Raw genomic sequence first — 19126 nt, forward strand, 5'->3', positions numbered from 1 at the left:
ATAATTCTCATGACTGCTTGGAGGTGGCTATCTATCACGTTTGTGTGGCAGCTCCTGAGCTATGTTTAGCAGAAGAGCTTTGCTGTTGATGGACAAGGGCAGGTGAGGCAGGGGGTAGTTGGCTCTGCAGCCCCAAGTATGAGATTCATTTTTGTCTTGACTTTGGCTCCAGTGTTCTGGAGGTGTTGTCAGTAGGTCAAAGTATTGTCAACAGTGATGTCAAGGTATTTTGGTGTTGGATCGTGAGTGAGTGGTCACCACAGAATGGGGCATGAGGTTCTTCCCTGACCTTGAAATTCAGGTGGAAGGCTGAAAAGGGCTCCCACATTTACTTGAGAAAGGATATACTGGCACTGGAGGGAGTGCAAAGGAGATTCACTAGGTTGATTCCGGAGTTGAGAGGGTTGGCTTATGAGGAGAGACTGAGTAGACTGGGGCTATACTCATTGGAATTCAGAAGAATGAGGGGAGATCTTATAGAAACATATAAGATTATGAAGGGAATAGATAAGATAGAAGCAGGGAAGTTGTTTCCACTGGCCGGTGAAACTAGAACTAGGGGGCATAGCCTCAAAATAAGGGGAAGCAGATTTAGGACTGAGTTGAGGAGGAACTTCTTCACACAAAGGGTTATGAATCTGTGGAATTCTCTGCCCAGTGAAGCAGTTGAGGCTACCTCATTGAATGTTTTTAAGGCAAGGATAGATAAATTTTTGAACAGTAAAGGAATTAAGGGTTATGGTGAGTGGGTGGGTAAGTGGAGCTGAGTCCACAAAAAGACCAGCCATGATCTTATTGAATGGCGGAGCAGGCTCGAGGAGCCAGATGGCCTACTCCTGCTCTGAGTTCTTATGTTCTTATGTTCACAGGAAGCAGTCCTTGCACCTTCAAAATATATACCAGTGGCCCTTCCACAAAATCACATTCTTTGCATATGCTGACAACCTGGCCTTGGTTTTCCAAGCTAAATAAATCCAGGACAATAAGAAAACACTCACTGAAGATCTAATTTCTCAGGAAGTCCACTTTACACTTTGACCAAATGCTGCCAAGACTGCCATTTCAGCTGAACTGAGTTTCTCTATTCCTGTTTCCTTCTCTAGCTCACTTTGTCTTTTAGTCCGCACTAAACTTTTCTGAATTTTAAATTATTTGCACTGCGTAGAGGCTATTACCACCCCATCAGAATGCACCCGATCACCACCAAAGTGATTGAAGGGGTCAATAAGAGTGCTGTTGAGCAGTACTTGCTAAACAAAAACTTGATCACTGCCACTCAATTTGGGTTCCACTAGGGCTACTCAGCTCCCAACCTCATTACAGCCTTGGTTCTAACATTAACAAAAGAGCTAAATTCAGAGGTGAAGTTGAGTGACTGCCCTTGACATCAAAGCAGTATTTGACTGAGTGGCCTCAAGGAGCCCAACAAAACTGGAATCAATGGGAATCAGTGGGAATCCCCGCTGGTTGGAGTCCTACCTAGCACTAAACAAAATAGGTGTGGTTGTTGGAGGTCAATCATCTCAGTTCCAGGCCATCACTGCAGGAGTCCCTCAGGGTACTAGGCCCAATCATCTTCAGCTGCTTCTTCCTTTCATGATAAGGTCAGAAATTGGGATGTTCGCTGATGATTGCAAAATTTTCAACACTATTTGCGACTCCTCAAATACTGAAGCAGTTCATGTCTAAATGCTGCAAGACCTGGATAATATTGAGGGTTGGGCTGACAAGTGGTAAGTAACATTTGCACACGCAAATGCCAAGCAATGACCCTCGGTAACAAGAGAGAATCTAACCATCACCCTTTGACATTCAAATGGCATCACCATCGCTGAATCCCCAACGATCAACATCCTGGGGGGGTTACCATTGACCAGAAACTGAACTGGACTAGCCATATAAATACAGTGGCTACCAGAGCAAAGAACAAAGAACAAAGAACAGTACAGCACAGGAAACAGGCCCTTCGGCCCTCCAAGCCTGTGCCGCTCCTTGGTCCAACTAGACCAATCGTTTGTATCCCTCCATTCCCAGGCTGCTCATGTGACTATCCAGGTAAGTCTTAAACGATGTCAGCGTGCCTGCCTCCACCACTCTACTTGGCAGCGCATTCCAGGCCCCCACCACCCTCTGTGTAAAAAACATCCCTCTGATGTCTGAGTTGTACTTCGCCCCTCTCAGCTTGAGCCCGTGACCCCTCGTGATCGTCACCTCCGACCTGGGAAAAAGCTTCCCACTGTTCACCCTATCTATACTCTTCATAATCTTGTATACCTCTATTAGATCTCCCCTCATTCTCCGTCTTTCCAAGGAGAACAACCCCAGTCTACCCAATCTCTCCTCATAGCTAAGACCCTCCATACCAGGCAACATCCTGGTAAACCTTCTCTGCACTCTCTCCAACGCCTCCACGTCCTTCTGGTAGTGCGGCAACCAGAACTGGACGCAGTACTCCAAATGTGGCCTAACCAGCGTTCTATACAGCTGCATCATCAGACTCCAGCTTTTATACTCTATACCCCGTCCTATAAAGGCAAGCATACCATATACCTTCTTCACCACCTTCTCCACCTGTGTTGCCACCTTCAAGGATTTGTGGACTTGCACACCTAGGTCCCTCTGTGTTTCTATACTCCTGATGACTCTGCCATTTATTGTATAATTCCTCCCTACATTATTTCTTCCAAAATGCATCACTTCGCATTTATCCGGATTAAACTCCATCTGCCACCTCTCCGCCCAATTTTCCAGCCTATCTATATCCTGCTGTATTGCCCGACAATGCTCTTCGCTATCCGCAATTCCAGCCATCTTCGTGTCATCCGCAAACTTGCTGATTACACCAGTTACACCTTCTTCCAAATCATTTATATATATCACAAATAGCAGAAGTCCCAGTACAGAGCCCTGCGGAACACCACTGGTCACAGACCTCCAGCCGGAAAAAGACCCTTCGACCACTACCCTCTGTCTCCTGTGGCCAAGCCAGTTCTCCACCCATCTAGCCACTTCTCCTTGTATCCCATGAGCCTTAACCTTCTTAACCAACCTGCCATGTGGGACTTTGTCAAATGCCTTACTGAAATCCATATAGACGACATCCACGGCCCTTCCTTCATTAACTGTTTTTGTCACTTCCTCAAAAAACTCCACCAAATTTGTAAGGCACGACCTCCCTCTTACAAAACCATGCTGTCTGTCACTAATGAGATTGTTTCGTTCTAAATGCACATACATCCTGTCTCTAAGAATCCTCTCCAACAACTTCCCTACCACGGACGTCAAGCTCACCGGCCTATAATTTCCTGGGTTATCCCTGCTACCCTTCTTAAACAACGGGACCACATTCGCTATCCTCCAGATCAGATGTTAAGGATCATGCAGTGAGTAACTCATCTCTGGACCCCGCAAAGCTAGTCCACAATCCACAAGGCACAAGTCAGGAGTGTGATGGGATACTACCACTTACCTAGATGAGTACAGTCCCAACAGCACTCAAGCAGCCTGACACCATTCAGGACAAAGCAGCCTGCTTCATTGGCACCCCGTCCACAGTGGCAGCAGTGTGTACCATCTACAACATGCACTGCAGAAACTCACCAAGGCTCCTTGGACATCACCTTCCAAATCTATGACTGTGAACATCTAAAAGTTTAACCTGGTGTTGTTAAACTTCTTACAACATCTAAAAGCACATCAGAACACCACTATCTGGATGTTCCCCTCCACGCCACTCTGCATCTTCAGGGCAAAGAGCCTTTTTATGTGCTGTAAAACTCTATGGCTTGGAAATATCACCATTCCTCCACTGACTTTGGGTCAAAAGCCTGGAACTCCCTCTCTAACAGCACTGTAAATGTACCTACAACACACAGACTGCAGCAGTTCAAGAAGGCAGCCCATACCCCCTTCTTAAGGGCAACTGAATAGAGAAAAAAAAGACGCATGGGAACACACCAGCAGCAAGTTCTTTTCCAAGACACAAATCATCCTGACCTGGGACTATATTCCTATTCCTTCACTGTTGCTGAATAAAAATCTTGGAAGTCCCTTCCTAACAGCAATGTAGGTGTATCTACATCATATAGACTGCAGTGTTTCAAGAAATCAGCTCACCACCATATTCTCAAACCGATTAGGGATGGGCAATAAATGCTGCCCTAGCCCCTTTGAATGAGAAGACAGATTTCACTGTTATATTATTCTGATCTTTAGCTCATGGAAAGCTGTGAGGTTAAATAATAATCCATACTATACACTGCAGTAGGCAAAGGGATTTTGTCTTTACCATGTATCTGAATAAAGTTACTAAGGAATCCTTATGGTTTTGCATTGCTTGCTATTTCAAACATCCCATGAATTTTAATGTAATGCGGAATATTTAATATTGCATATTTAAAGTTCATAATATTAATTCCAAGGAAGTGGGAAGAGAGATTTAAATAAGTATTTTGAACAAATTGAAGTTGTGGAACATTTGGGCATGATGCTACACAAATTTTACATTTGGATCATCTCCTATGTATTTGTAAACATTACTTCCATATGAAGATGCCAGTGTACTACTTGTGGATAGGTGTGTGCTAACGCAGCATTAAGTTCTCATTGTACTGATATTTCCTCACAACAATATCAGAATGCTCTCTACATTTGAATCAAATCATAGAATCCCTACAGCGCAGGAAGTGGCCATTCAGTCCATAGAGTCTGCACCAGATCAAATTAACTTTAAATGCTCATGAAATTATTTACCCACCTTTAGACATAAAATTCTGAACCAATAGGTTAATAAATTGACAAGATTTCATTTTTTAAAATTATTGGGCAAGACAGCTCTAATATGAGATTTAAGCTTTTCATTAAAATGCTACTTTCAGAAAATAGAGACAGCGCAGTGGCATAGTGGTTGGCACTGCTGTCTCACAGCGCCAGGGACCTAGTTTCAATTCTGGCCTTGGATAACTGTCTATGTGAAGATTGCACATTCTCCCCGTGTCTGCATGAGTTTCCTCCGGGTGCTTCGGTTTCTTCCCACACTCCAAAGATGTGCGACTTAGGTTGATTGGCCATGCTAAATTCACCCTTGGTATCAGCGGGATTAACTTGATAAATATGTGGGGTCACGGGGACAGGGCGTGGGTGGGATTGTTGTCGGTGCAGGCGTGATGGGCCAAATGGCCTCCTACTGCACTACAGGGATTCTATGATAAATCACTTTCACCTGATTTTATGAATTACTTGAAATTGGTTGAAATTAAAATTGGTCTTACCTAACAGCTTCGTTCCTTTTCTTTGCAGACTCTGTGACCTTTACAATTTCCAAGTCCAAAGATTCTGATGGAGATAAATTTATGCTGTCATGCGATTTCCACCGGTTTCTGCAAGACACATAAGGCCAACGGGTCTCTTTCAACCGGTTTTCATCTGCCATTATATCATCCAAAATCTTTTCTTTTTTTGAGCAAATATGAGGAGTGAGCAGTTGAAAGGGTTCACACACGGTTGTTAATTTCAAGTTCTTCTTTCTCATCAGCTGTCCTTGAGACTTTCTGTGCAACATCTTAAAATCTGGTACTTTTGTGTTAATCTGGGGTTTGAATTTAAGTTCTTTATCTGGGTCGCAACATGTTGCTTTCTTCTTTTCCAAGAAGGTATTATGAAGCATACTTTTTGGAAGGGATGCACTATGTAATATCTCTTGAGCTCTCACTTTCATCCTAATTTCTCTGTAGAGTTCTTCCTCTTTAATCCTGTCACTAATTGTTTGATCATACAGATATCTGGGAACTGGTTTTGCTTTAAATTTACTTGGCTTCTTTACTGAAACATTCAGGTCCTTTATTTGCATTTTTCTGATTTCTTTCTTCTTCTCCTCTCTTTCAAGAAAGCCAAATGGTTTTTGCATCGCTAGTAAAATTTCTTTGTTTCTCATCTTTACAAACCTCCTCCTTTCTTCATTCCGTTCTATTATTTCCTCCAAAAGTGGAATGTAGGTATGGGCTGGTACAGGGTTAGCACGGAATTTTTTCTGGCATTCTGTTTCCTCCTCTAATTGTTTTCTCAACATATGATTCTCTATTTCAATTTCAGACCTTGATTTGATCTTGTGCTTCTTTTTCTCAGCTTCTCTAAGGGTCATCAAGAAAGGGCGTGGTACTGTGATCTTTGGGGTCCACTGCTTTTGCTCCTTCTTTATTGATTTCATTTTTGGTGAACTTGAGCTTCCAGGCTTCTGGGATTCTTCATCTGAAATATACTCCTGCACAGAAAATCCATCCCACATTCCCTGAATTCGATCCCTTCCACAGGACATGATATTTTCTCCACTTTTTTCTTGATCTTCACTGGATATTTCTGAAACACTTGAGTATGTAGCATTGTCCACCTCAGTTGTCATGTAAGATAGATGGGCATCATTTTGCTTATCTGAACTATAAAAAATTACAAAAGTAAGTTTGTTTTTGTTTAGAATATTATGAAATGTTCATTAAAACAAGTTACACAATCCATTCTTCTAAACATGCACCTAAAGAGTGCTACATGGAAGAAGAGGTGATGCAGAAAAGACTAGAAATCCAGAGGACAAGGCTCTGGAGACACAGGTTCAGATCACACCATGGCAGATGGTGGAATTTAAATTCAATGAATAAAATTTGGAATCAAAAGCTAGTCTCAGTGATGGTAAACATCAAACCATCAGTGATTGTTGGAAAAACCCATCTGGTTCACTAGTATTCTTTAGGAAGGAAATCCGTCATTCTTACCTTGTCTGGCCTACTCGTGACTCCAGATCCACAGCAATGTGGTTGACTCATAATTGCCCTCTGAAATGGCCTAGCAAGCTATTCAGTTCAAGGGAAATTAGAGATGGGCAACAAATGTAGGTCTTTCCAGCCACATCACATACAAGAACACATTTTTTAAAAGCCCCCAATGACAGACTTAAGAGGGTGAAGATAAGCAGTAATCCAGAACTGGGATAATGGATATGTTGAACTAATGCAGTGAAGGATAGAAGTCACAGCACAATGAGATACAAGCATAAGTGGACAACGAAAAGCTCAGCTCATGGCAAAAGATTAAAAAATCATGTCGACCATCACCTGGCTCTGCCCAAGTGTGCAGTCTAAAAGGCTGGTGGGTCAGTGCCAAAAGCACAATAGGATGGCTCAGTTTTGATTGTATCAAGTTATAGCAAAGGCAACCCCAGTTGTGGTAGAAGTCACAAATAATTACACTGGTGATTTCATCAAAGGTTATACTGTAAGGACTCAAATAAGAGTGCTGAATACATGGTTAAGTTACTATCACATTGAGGGAACAACCATTGAAAGGGTAGGCAACGCTATAAGGGTCAGCAGTGATTTTTTAAGAGAAAGGTTGTGTAAGAAATAGGGGGCAACCCAACGAATGGCCTGATTTTTAAACAAAGAAGCCCATGATAATCACATTTAAAACCGGACATGGATGCAAGGTATGGAAGGGCTTACTAGTGGTGACAGAGAGTTTGGGTTAGCTATGACCTCCAAGGTGACTGTGGATCAATGGGAGGTTTTTTCTTAGAGTGATAAGGCAATATTGCTTGAACTGGTCAAATCAGGTCCAGTGGTAGACAGCCAAACAGATCATATTCCACAAGTGTTCTAGTCCCTGGTCCAGAAACATGTAGTCATACGGTCAAAGAACATAGAATAGCACAACACAGGAATAGGCCCTTCAGTCCGCCAAGCCCGCGCCGATCACGTTGTCCTACCAACTAGACCAACCGCCTGTATCCCTCTATATCCCGTCTGTTCATGTGCCTGTACAGATAAGTCTTAAATGTCGCTAACATATTTGCTCCAACCACCTCACTTGGCAGTGCATTCCAGGCCCCTACCCTCCCTTTGTATAAAAAACTTCCCCCGCACATCTCTACTGAACTTTTCCCCCTTACCTTGAACTTGTGCCCTCTTGTGATTGTCATTTCTGCCCTGGGAAAAAGCTTCCAACTGTTCACCTTATCTATGCCCCTCATAATTTTATAAACTTCTATCAGATTGCTCTTCAGCCTTTGTCTTCCCAGGGAGAACAATCCAAGTTTATTCAATCTCTCCCCATAGCTAATACCCTCCATACCAGGCAACATCCTGGTAAACCTTTTCCGTATTCCCTCTAAAGCCACCACATCCTTCTGGTAGTGTGGTGACCAGAATTGAACACAGTATTCCAAATGTGGCCTAGCCAATGTTTTATATAACTAACATAATTTGCCAATGTTTATAATTGATGCCCCAGCCAATGAAGGCAAGCATGCCGTATGCTTTCTTCACCAACTTTTCCACCTGTGCTGCCACTTTTAAGGATCTGTGGACCTGTACTCCCAGATCTCTCCGTGTGTCTATGCTCCTGATGGTTCTGCCATTTATTTTATAACTCCCACCTGAATTGGATCTACCAAAGGTAGGAACATGGTAATTATTGAGCAGGTGAATGAGGCACTTGTCAGTACAGATGGGCCTGAGGGGGGGGGGGGGGGGGGAAGAGAGAGAAGAGATGTGAATTTAAGAAGTTGCTAATGAGAGTTAATGGATAATATTTCTAGCTGTATAAAGAATGATTAGGGAGTAGTTAACAGGGGAACTGTGCGGTCAAAGAGATGAAGTAATGATCAGAAGTAGTCCCATCCAGGAGAAAGAAGAACCTAACACTCTAGTAGGTTAAGAATTCAGTAGATATGTATTGGTGAATGGAGTAGGAGGTGGAGAGGGTGCTGGAATAGGTGCATTAATGGTAGAGACTGGGACTAGTGGTAAGCAATCTGAAGTAAACTGGAAAAAGAAACATTATGCATTTTTTGTGGAGGTGAAAATCAACAATCTGCCTCTGACAAATACTGCTATTTGGTTGAAAATTAATTTAAAGTAAAATTTGAATGTCATCTGTATCGTAGCTCCCCTTAGACCTAGCAGGCAATGATATTTGCCATGAGTTACCATATTGTACATACTGGTACCTACCTCAACTAGTTAAATTTTGATAGTGTGCATTATATTCATAATTTCACCACGATAAAAAGAACCATACTGCCCTGGTATTCTTCAGTACAGTGGCAGTCGGCCAGGATAATCTAACTTGCCTTTGAATATATTATATTTAGTTCTCAACGTGCCCTACCTGCAACGCACTGAAGATTCACAGGGATCCTCTGAAGCAGTTACGTCTCCGACACAGAGTTTATTTTCATACAATTTTGCTAGCATTGCCATAGTTTGTACATGTGCATCTTTTAGTTCCTTAATTTTCTTATAGTAGTCTTCATTGGACATGCCACTTAAACTGCTGGGGATTACTGATTCCTTATCCTCCGTACAATGAATTTGTTTAGGATGCTCTGTTTCACTGGTGTCAGAATCAGAATCATTTTCACTCTAAGTACAGAGAAAATTGGTTAACTAATTTTTAAAATCACAATGTACACGTATCATTTCACGAAAATACCATGGTACTATTAGCGTATGATTGATAATTATAAAAACAATTAAGTTATAGAAATGTTAAAGACAGGAGACCATTCAGCCCATCATCTCTATAAAAAAACAAAAAGATGAAATGAAAGGAAACAACACTGGGTTAATACATCTGAAAAGGGTGTACAGAAAAAGATACAAATGCCAATGAATCACTAACAAATAGCTTAAAATTGTGGTAAATACAAGTTAATTTCTGTAAAAAAAAAATCAGAATAATTCTGATATTGGGCTCAAATTAGTTAGGAACTTTTAAAAACTCATTCAGGGATGTTGGCATCTCTGGCATGTACAGCACTGTGTCCTTAAGAAGGTGGTGGAGAATTCCTTAAACCACTGAGGCCGATGTGATGAAAGGTTCGCTAAATGGCGTGCAATTTGGTGGGGACGTATTCCCATGTATCTGGTGCCCTTATCTGCCCAGCTGATGGAAGTCACAGGATTTGGAGATGTGAGCAAAGAAGCCTTGGCTAGTTCTGCAATGCATCTTCTGTATGGTACACACTGCAGCAATATTGTGCCAGTGGTGATGAAAGTGAATGTTTAAGGTATCAAATGGGGTATCAAGCAAGCAGGCTGCTTTGTCCTGGATTGTGTTGAGCAACTTTGAGTGTTGCTGGAGCTGCATTCATCCAGGCAAATGCAGCTTATCCTTCCACATTCCCAACTTGTGCCCTGTAGACAGTGGAAAGTCTTTGGAGAATCACTAGCCACAGAATACCCAGCCCCTGAACACTCTTGTAGTCACAATATACATGTAGCTGACCCAATTTGATTGGATTTATTTATTGTCACGTGTATTAGTATACAGTGAAAAGTATTGTTTCTTGCGCGCTATACAAAGCATACTGATCATAGAGAAGGAAAGGACAGAGTGCAGAACGTAGTGTTACAGACATAGCTAGGGTGTAGAGAAAGATAGAGAGTTTAAAAGAGTTAGAATGAAGTTTTAGAAGCACAGAGCGAGAGTAAAAGATAGAATTAGAAGGTATGCTGGGCATAGTTTGCAAGAACTTGCCTCGCTCCGGCGCCATCTTTCACTGTTTTTAAGTTTCTGGTTAATGGTGATCCCAGGATATTAATAGTGGGATTTCAGTGTTGGTAATATCTTTGAATGTCAAGGGAGATGGTCAGAATGTCTCTTGTTGGAGACAGTTGTTACTGGGTACTTGTGTGACATAATGTTACTTGCCACTTGTTGGCCCAAACCTAAGTGTTATCCAGGTCTTGCTGTTTTTAGGCACAGGCAAGTTCATTACCTGGGAAATTACAAATGGAACTCAACAATATGCAATCATCAGCTAAATCCCCTCTCTGGAACTTATAGTGCAGAGAACGTTATGGATGAAGCATTATAATTAGGTCTAATCTAATGGCCTGAGATATTCCTGGCAGTAGTGTCCTGAGGTTGAGATGATTGGCCTCCAAAAACCACAATCAGCTTCTTTTGTGAGACTCCAATGAGGGGAGAGTTTCCACTTGGTTCCCATTGACTTCAATTTTACTGGGGCTCCTTGATGCAACACTTCAAATGCAATCTGATTTCACCTCAGTTCTGCAATTCAGTCTTTTTGTCCACCTTTGGATCAAAGGTATAATAACATTTGAAGCCAAATGGTCTTGACAGAACAAGAACTGAATATCAGTGAACAGGTTATTGATAAGTAGGTGGCACCTGAATGGTATTGTCGACAATACCATCCATCATTTTGCTGATGCTTGCAAGCAGACTGATGGGTTAAGCTAAGGAAATTTGGCATGTCTGCTACGACTCTCACCAATTTTTACAGATGTACTATAGAAAGCATCCTTTCCCGATATATCACAGTTTGGTATGGCTCCCGTTCTGACCAAGACCGCAAGAAACTACAAAGGGTTGTGAACGAAGCCCAGTCCATCACGCAACCCAGCCTCCCATTCATTCACTTCATCTATACTTCCCACAGCCTCGGAAAAGCAGCCAGCATAATCAAAGGCCTCACCCACCCCGGACATACTCTTCCACCATCTTCCGTCGGGAAAAAGATACAAAAGTCTGAGATCACGTACCAACCGACTCAAGAACAACATCTTCCCTGCTGCCATCAGACTTTTGAATGTACCTACCTTATATTAAGTTGATCTTTCTCTATACACTAGCTATGACTGTAACACTATTCTCCTTTCCTTCTCCCCTGTGTACTCTATGGTTGGAATGCTTTGTCTGTATAGCACGTGAGAAATAATACTTTTGACTGTATACCAATACATGTGACAATAATAAATCAAATCAAAATAGTAGTTGTTTAGATTAGATTTGTCCTGTTTTTTGTGTATAGGACAAACCTAGGCACATTTTCAGGTAGATGCTGGTGTTGTAGTTATATTAGAACAGCTTGGTTAGAAGTGTGGCTAGTTCCAGAGCACAGGTCTTCAGCACTACAGCCAGGATATTGTTGGAGCTCATAGCTGTTGCTATATTCTGTGTGCTCAGCCATTTCTTGATCTCACATGAAATGAATTGAATAGGTTGAAGAGTGATGGTGGGGACCTCAGGAGGCTGAGATGGATCATCCACCCAGCATTTCTGACTGAAGATAGTTGGAAACTCTTCAGCCTTCCCTTTTGTATACGTGATGAACTGCACCATTATTGAGGAAAGGGATGTTCATGGAGCCTCCTACTCCTCTTATTTGTTTAACTGTCCAACACCAATCATGACTTAGATGTAACAGGACTGAGAGTTTTCATCTGCTCGTTGTTCGTAAGATCACTTGGGTCTGTCTGTGGCGTTTGCATCCACTGTTTAGCATGCAAGTTCTGTAAGCTTCATCAAATTCACATTTCATTTTTAGGTAGACATGGTACATCTTCCGGCAAGTTCATCTATATTCCTATTTGAACCAGTTGATTCTCCAGCTTGGCATAATCGAGTGAGGGAAATGTAGGGTCATGAGACTACAGATCATATTGAGATACAATTCTGCAACTGCTGATGGCCATCAATGCTTCAATGATGCACAGTTGTGAGCTGCTTGATCTGTTCTAAATCGCTTCCATTTAGCACAGTCAATGCCACACAACATGATCAACTTCTCCCTGCCATCGTATAATATCCAACACATTTTCCCTCTCTTTAGTTCTGATGAAGAGACAAACAGAGTTGAAACTTTTCTTAACTGTTTCTCTCACAAAGTCACAATTTTACAGCACAGAAAGAGGTCCTTTGGTCCATCATGTCTGCACCAATCATCAAGGACCTATCTATTCTAAACCCATTTTCCAGTTTTTGAATGCTATGACATTTCAAGTGCTCATCTAAATACTTCTTAAATGTTGCGATCCTACAGATGCTGCCAGACCTGCTGAGTTTCTCCAGCATTCCCTGTTTTTATTTATGAGAAAGCAAAGATGGGAAAATGGGACTTTGTCTTCACAAGAACAAGATGTGGAGATGCCGGCGTTGGACTGGGGTAAGCACAGTAAGAAGTCTCACAACACCAGGTTAAAGTCCAACAGGTTTATTTGGTAGCAAATACCATAAGCTTTCGGAGCGCTGCCCCTTCGTCAGATGGAGTGAAAATCTGTTCTCCAACAGTGCACAGAGACACAGAGATCAAGTTACAGAATACTAATTAGAATGCAAATCTCTACAGCCAGCCAGGTCTTAAAAGTACAGATAATGTGGGTGGAGGGAACATTAAACACAGGTTAAAGAGATGTGTATTGTCTCCAGACAGAACAGCTAGTAAGATTCTGCAAGATCAGGGGGAAAGCTGTGGGGGTTACTGATAATGTGACATAAATCCACCATCCCGGTTTAGGCCGTCCTCATGTGTGCGGAACTTGGCTATCAGTTTCTGCTCAGCGACTCTGCGCTGTCGTGTGTCGTGAAGGCCGCCTTGGAGAACGCTTACCTGAAGATCCAAGGCTGAATGCCCGTGACTGCTGAAGTGCTCCCCCACAGGAAGAGAACAGTCTTGCCTGGTGATTGTCGAGCGGTGTTCATTCATCCGTTGTCGTAGCGGCTGCATGGTTTCCCCAATGTACCATGCCTCGGGACATCCTTTCCTGCAGCGTATCAGGTAGACAACGTTGGCCGAGTTGCAAGAGTATGTACCGTGTACCTGGTAGATGGTGTTCTCACGTGAGATGATGGCATCCATGTCGATGATCCGGCACGTCTTGCAGAGGTTGCTGTGGCAGGGTTGTGTGGTGTCATGGTCACTGTTCTCCTGAAGGCTGGGTAGTTTGCTGCGTACAATGGTCTGTTTGAGGTTGCGTGGTTGTTTGAAGGCAAGAAGTGGGGTGTGGGGATGGCCTTGGCGAGATGTTCGTCTTCATCAATGACATGTTGAAGGCTCCGGAGGAGATGCCGTAGCTTCTCCGCTCCGGGGAAGTACTGGACGACGAAGGGCACTCTGTCCACCGTGTCCCGTGCTTGTCTTCTGAGGAGGTCGGTGCGGTTTTTCGCTGTGGCGCATCGGAACTGTTGATCGATGAGTCGAGCGCCATATCCTGTTCTTATGAGGGCATCTTTCAGCGTCTGGAGGTGTCTGTTGCGATCCTCTTCATCCGAGCAGATCCTGTGTTTTCGGAGGGCTTGTCCGTAGGGGATGGCTTCTTTTACGTGTTTAGTGTGGAAGCTGGAGAAGTGGAGCATCATGAGGTTATCCGTGGGTTTGCGGTACAGTGAGGTGCTGAGGTGACCGTCCTTAATGGAGATGCGTGTGTCCAAGAATGCAACCGATTCCGGAGAGTAGTCCATGGTGAGTCTGATGGTGGGATGGAACTTGTTGATGTCATCATATAGTTGTTTCAGTGATTGCTCACCATGACTCCAAAGGAAGAAAATGTCATCGATGTATCTAGTGTATAGCATCGGTTGAAGGTCCTGTGCGGTGAAGAAGTCTTGTTCGAACCTGTGCATGAAGATGTTGGCATATTGAGGTGCGAATTTGGTCCCCATGGCTGTTCCGTGTGTCTGGATGAAGAACTGGTTGTTGAAGGTGAAGATATTGTGGTCCAGGATGAAGCGGATGAGTTGTAAAATTGCATCTGGAAACTGGCAGTTGACGGCATTGAGTACTGAGGCCGTTGCAGCAATACCATCCTCGTGGGGGATGCTGGTGTAGAGTGCCGAGACATCCATTGTGACGAGGAGTGCTCCTGGTTCAACTGCTCCATGTGTGTTGAGTTTCTGTAGGAAGTCTGTAGTGTCACGACAAAAGCTGGGGGTTCTTTGTACAATGGGTTTCAAGATGCCCTCGACATAGCAGGAGAGGTTCTCGCACATTTCCTGATACATTATCTACAGCCCACCCACATTATCTGTACCTTTAAGACCTGGCTGGCTGTAGAGATTTGCATTCTAATTAGTATTCTGTAATTTGATTTCTGTGTCTCTGTGCACTGTTGGAGAACAGATTGTCACTCCATCTGACGAAGTGGCAGCGCTCCGAAAGCTTATGGTATTTGCTACCAAATAAACCTGTTGGACTTTAACCTGGTGTTGTGAGACTTCTTACTTCACAAGAACAATGCAGTGGTTGCTTCTACTAATAACATCATAGATTGATGCATCTATGACTGGCAGATCAGGATGAGCTCAAATACGTTTTTCCTTCTTGTTGGTTCCCTCATCACCTTCCACAGGCCCAAGTCTGGCAGCTATGCTATATCCTTGAGGACTAGGCCATTGGTGGCAGTATTGAGTAGTTTTTGGTGATGGACATTGAAATACCCCAGCTTGAGTACATTATATGCCTTTTCTACCCTCAGTGCTTCTTCCAATTGGTGTTCAAGATGGATGAGTCCTGATTCATTGGCAGGAATTTTCCAGCTGTTCCCGCGGGTGGGATCTTCTGCTCCCACCATTGGTGAACCCAGTTTCTCGGCGGCAGGGGGGTTCATATAACAGGAAATTCCATTGGCTGTGGCAGGACCAGAAGATCCTGTTACTGGCCCATGGTGAGCCGCCTCTGCTACCACAAAACATGTTGCAGGGGTGCAGAAAATCCTGCCCATCAGCTGAGAGATGGTAAAAGTTGGTAATCAGCAAGACATTTTCTTGCCACATTTGATCTGATACAGGGGATCTGGAGTCAATGCTGAGGACTCCCCCAAGGCCACTCCCTTTTGACTATATATATATATATATATGCTACACTGTTACCAGTTCTGGTGGGTCTGACGTGCTGGTGGAACAAGACAAGTAATGTGAAAGAGGAGTCTGGGACAGTGGTTGTAAGATATGATTCTATGAATTTAACTATGTCAGGCTTTTGCTTGACTTGGCTGCAGGACACCTCTCCCTACTGTGGCACAAGTCCTGGATGTTAGTGAGGTTGACTTTGCCACGTTGACTGGGCTGAGTATGCCTTTGTCATGATCAATGCCTACCTAGATTAATGCAGGGTGATCCAGATGGTTTTATTGTTGGACATTTTTGTTGATTTAACTCAGTAGTGGCTTGCTAGACTAGTTCAGAGGGCAATTAGAGGTTAATCACAATGCTCTAGGTCTGGAATAATATCTCATAAAAGGAGGCCATTAGGTGCATTATGCTTGTGCCAGCCCTTTCATAGAGCTATCCAATTAATCCAAGTCATAGAATCATAGAATTCTACAGTGTAGGAGGAGGCCATTCAGCCCATCGAGTCTGCACCGACCACAATCCCACCCAGGCCCTACCCCCATAACCCCATGCATTTACCCTAGCTAATCCCGCTGACACTAAGGGGCAATTTACCACGGCCAACCCACTAACCTGAACATCTTTGGACTGTGGGAGGAAACTGGAGCACTCGGAGGAAACCCACGCAGACACGGGGAGTACGTGCAAACTCCACACAGTGACCCAAGCTGGAAATCGAACCCAGGTCCCTGGCGCTGTGAGGCAGAAGTGCTAACCACTGTGCCACCCCAAGTCCCTTGCTCTTGCCACACAGGTCTGCAAAAAAATTATTTTCAATCCTATATCCAATTTTATTTTGAAAGTGACTGTTGAATCTGCTGCTACCACCCTTTCAGGCAATGCCTTTTGGACAATAACAACAAAGTGGGTAAAAAAAAAAAATCTCATCTCTGCCTGGATTTTTTTTGTCAATTACTATGAATTTTGGTCCTCTAATCACTGATGCTCCAGTTGTTCATATCTACTCAATCAAAACCCCTTGTAATTTTGAGCACCTCTATTAAATCTCCACTTAACCTTCTTTGCTCTGAGAACAATCCCAACTTCTCTAGCCTCTCCACATTACTAATCCCCCAAATCTCCTCTGCACCCTCTCCTAAGCCTTGACAATCTTCCGAAAATTACCTAGAACTTACAGCACGGAAGTAGCCATTTTACTCAACTGATCTGCGTTGATGTTTATGCTCCACACAAGCCTCCTCCCATCTTGACCAAACCTTTTCAGCATAATCACCTCTATTCCTTTCTCTCTCTCTCATGTATATCCAGCTTCCATTTAAAAGCATTTGTTATTCACATTAACCACTACTAATGGTAACAAATCCCACATTTTAATCACTCTGGGGAGAGGGGTTTCTTCTAAATTCAGATTTATTCGTGACTATTTTTATTAAGGGTACCTAGTTTTGGACCCCCCACATACGTACTTTTATTTAGAAAACTAAATAAAGTCGGGGTACTAAAGTTGATTTTTAAGGAAATTATCTTCCAGTATTAGCTGTATATGTATGCTGACATAATCGTTATGTTTCTACTAATGTTCGTCTTCTTTATCATCCTCAGGAACTCTAATCATTGCCATCAATGTTTAAACAAAAATATTACAAGAAATGGAAATGAATCAAGCTAAAGCCCATGTATAGATGAATACGAACTTCACATGACTTTATCCCAACTTTGCCCGGAATAAGTGAAGCCAACTTTAGCGGCTTAATGCGAAGAGGCTAGTGTAATGGAAGATTCAAATGATATAATGAATTCATAACCAGCCAATGCTTCTCCGGAAAGCCTTGAAATCACTCCCTGACATCTGTTTATAAAGTACACACGACTTTTTAAAAGTCAATGTTTGTCCTGACACATTACTCGATATCCTTGACGAGTATGTAGAATTAAAATTAGTTTATTACCAACAAACGCCACATTCAATAAGTACAATCGTCGTTGTGAAAATTTCTAGCTACCATTACGGATACTGCGGCCGAAATCAGAACAAGAATCGAAATCTCAGAAGACCCAACTACGAGGATTGAAAATCTATACCGGAGATGGGAGGACCAAAACTTCCTTTGAAAGAAAAGTGGATTGAGACAACTTATTTTATTGACAGGACAATAAATCCAGACAGGCATTTATATTAAGACTTTTCCAGGCAAACCCTGCCGTCCGCTTACGTTGTTTTTTTAAATACACTTACTTGAACAATTTTCATTTTAAAAGAGTAAAGGGGTTTCTAACGCTGCCCCAAATGCTGACACTTGGCAATGCTGAAAACCGCTCCAGTTGCGGGTATCCGTTACTATTAACAACGCTGCCGCCCTGCCCAACACCGACAGACGCTTCGTACCAAGCCTCCCCTGCCCCGCCCCCCGCTCGCCCCTCCCCCGTCCCGCCCCCCCGCTCGCCCCTCCCCCGTCCCGCCCCCCCGCTCGCCCCTCCCCCGTCCCCCCCCGCCCCCGTCCCCCCCCCCCCCTCCCCCGTCCCCCCCCCCCGCCCCTCCCCCGTCCCCCCCCCCCCCGCTCGCCCCTCCCCCGTCCCCCCGCTCGCCCCTCCCCCGTCCCGCCCCCCCGCTCGCCCCTCCCCCGTCCCGCCCCCCCGCTCGCCCCTCCCGTCCCGCCCCCCGCTCGCCCCTCCCCCGTCCCGCCCCCGCTCGCTCCTCCTCTGCCCCGCCCCCCCGCTCGCTCCTCCTCTGCCCCGCTCGCTCCTCCTCCGCCCCCCCCCCGCCCCGCCCTCCCCCGCTCGCTTCTCCCCCGCCCCGCCCCTCCGCTCGCTTCTTCCCCGCCCCGCCCCTCCGCTCGCTTCTTCCCCGCCCCGCCCTCCCCCGCTCGCTTCTCCCCCGCCCCGCCCCTCCGCTCGCCCCTTCACCTCCTCGGCATCTGGTAGCTTCTGCCTCATTCGGAGAGGCTGGGCCTCCTTTCTCTCGTACAGAGCGGTGGGTATTTTGGTTTTGGGGTCCACTGGGGTTTTGATGCACGAAGTGATGAGAACCGAGTTTCGATGAGGATTCTGCATACCGACTCGCCCGTTAAACCGCCGCCAGCTCCGAGTAACGGCCTCGGTGTGGGGTGTGGGGTGGGGGTGGGGTGAGATTAATAGTACGGGCAGCTGACCCGGCCAAAAACAATCATCTTTAAAGCGCGATTGTGCTCATTCTCTGCCGCATATTCCTCTGCAGAATAAGGCGGGAATACGTTGGCTCCATAATTTTTTGATTGTCACAGTGGTGAAGTTGTCAATATTCACACTCATCGCTATAACATTGACAGCAAATTTTGGCGTCCGTAATTGAAAGCGGTCATTGTAATTTGAAACAAAAACAGAAAATCTCAGGTCTGATAGCATCTGAGGAGAGACAACAGAGCTGACATTTCGAGTCTCCATGACCCTTCCTCAGAGCATTGGAAGTTGATTTATTATTGTCACCTGATAATAATAATTTAGT

At 44.2% G+C, this 19126-nt stretch overlaps 1 protein-coding gene across 1 annotated transcript in view; it reads right to left on the reverse strand.

The window, feature by feature from the left end:
- Window positions 1-18750, reverse strand: part of LOC144504525 (protein FAM161A-like) — a 41184-nt gene extending 22434 nt beyond the window's left edge. The window contains exons 1-3 of the mRNA XM_078229944.1: window positions 18550-18750; window positions 9157-9410; window positions 5271-6431 (exon numbers count right to left, since the gene is read on the reverse strand). Of these exons, the coding sequence (XP_078086070.1) occupies window positions 5271-6431; window positions 9157-9410; window positions 18550-18696 (1562 nt within the window). The 5' untranslated portion in view covers window positions 18697-18750. The remainder of the gene's footprint in view (window positions 1-5270; window positions 6432-9156; window positions 9411-18549) is intronic.
- Window positions 18751-19126: the final 376 nt, after the last annotated feature.

This window comes from Mustelus asterias, chromosome 15 (assembly GCF_964213995.1).
Source record: "Mustelus asterias chromosome 15, sMusAst1.hap1.1, whole genome shotgun sequence".
NCBI classification, from domain to species: Eukaryota; Metazoa; Chordata; class Chondrichthyes; order Carcharhiniformes; family Triakidae; genus Mustelus; species Mustelus asterias.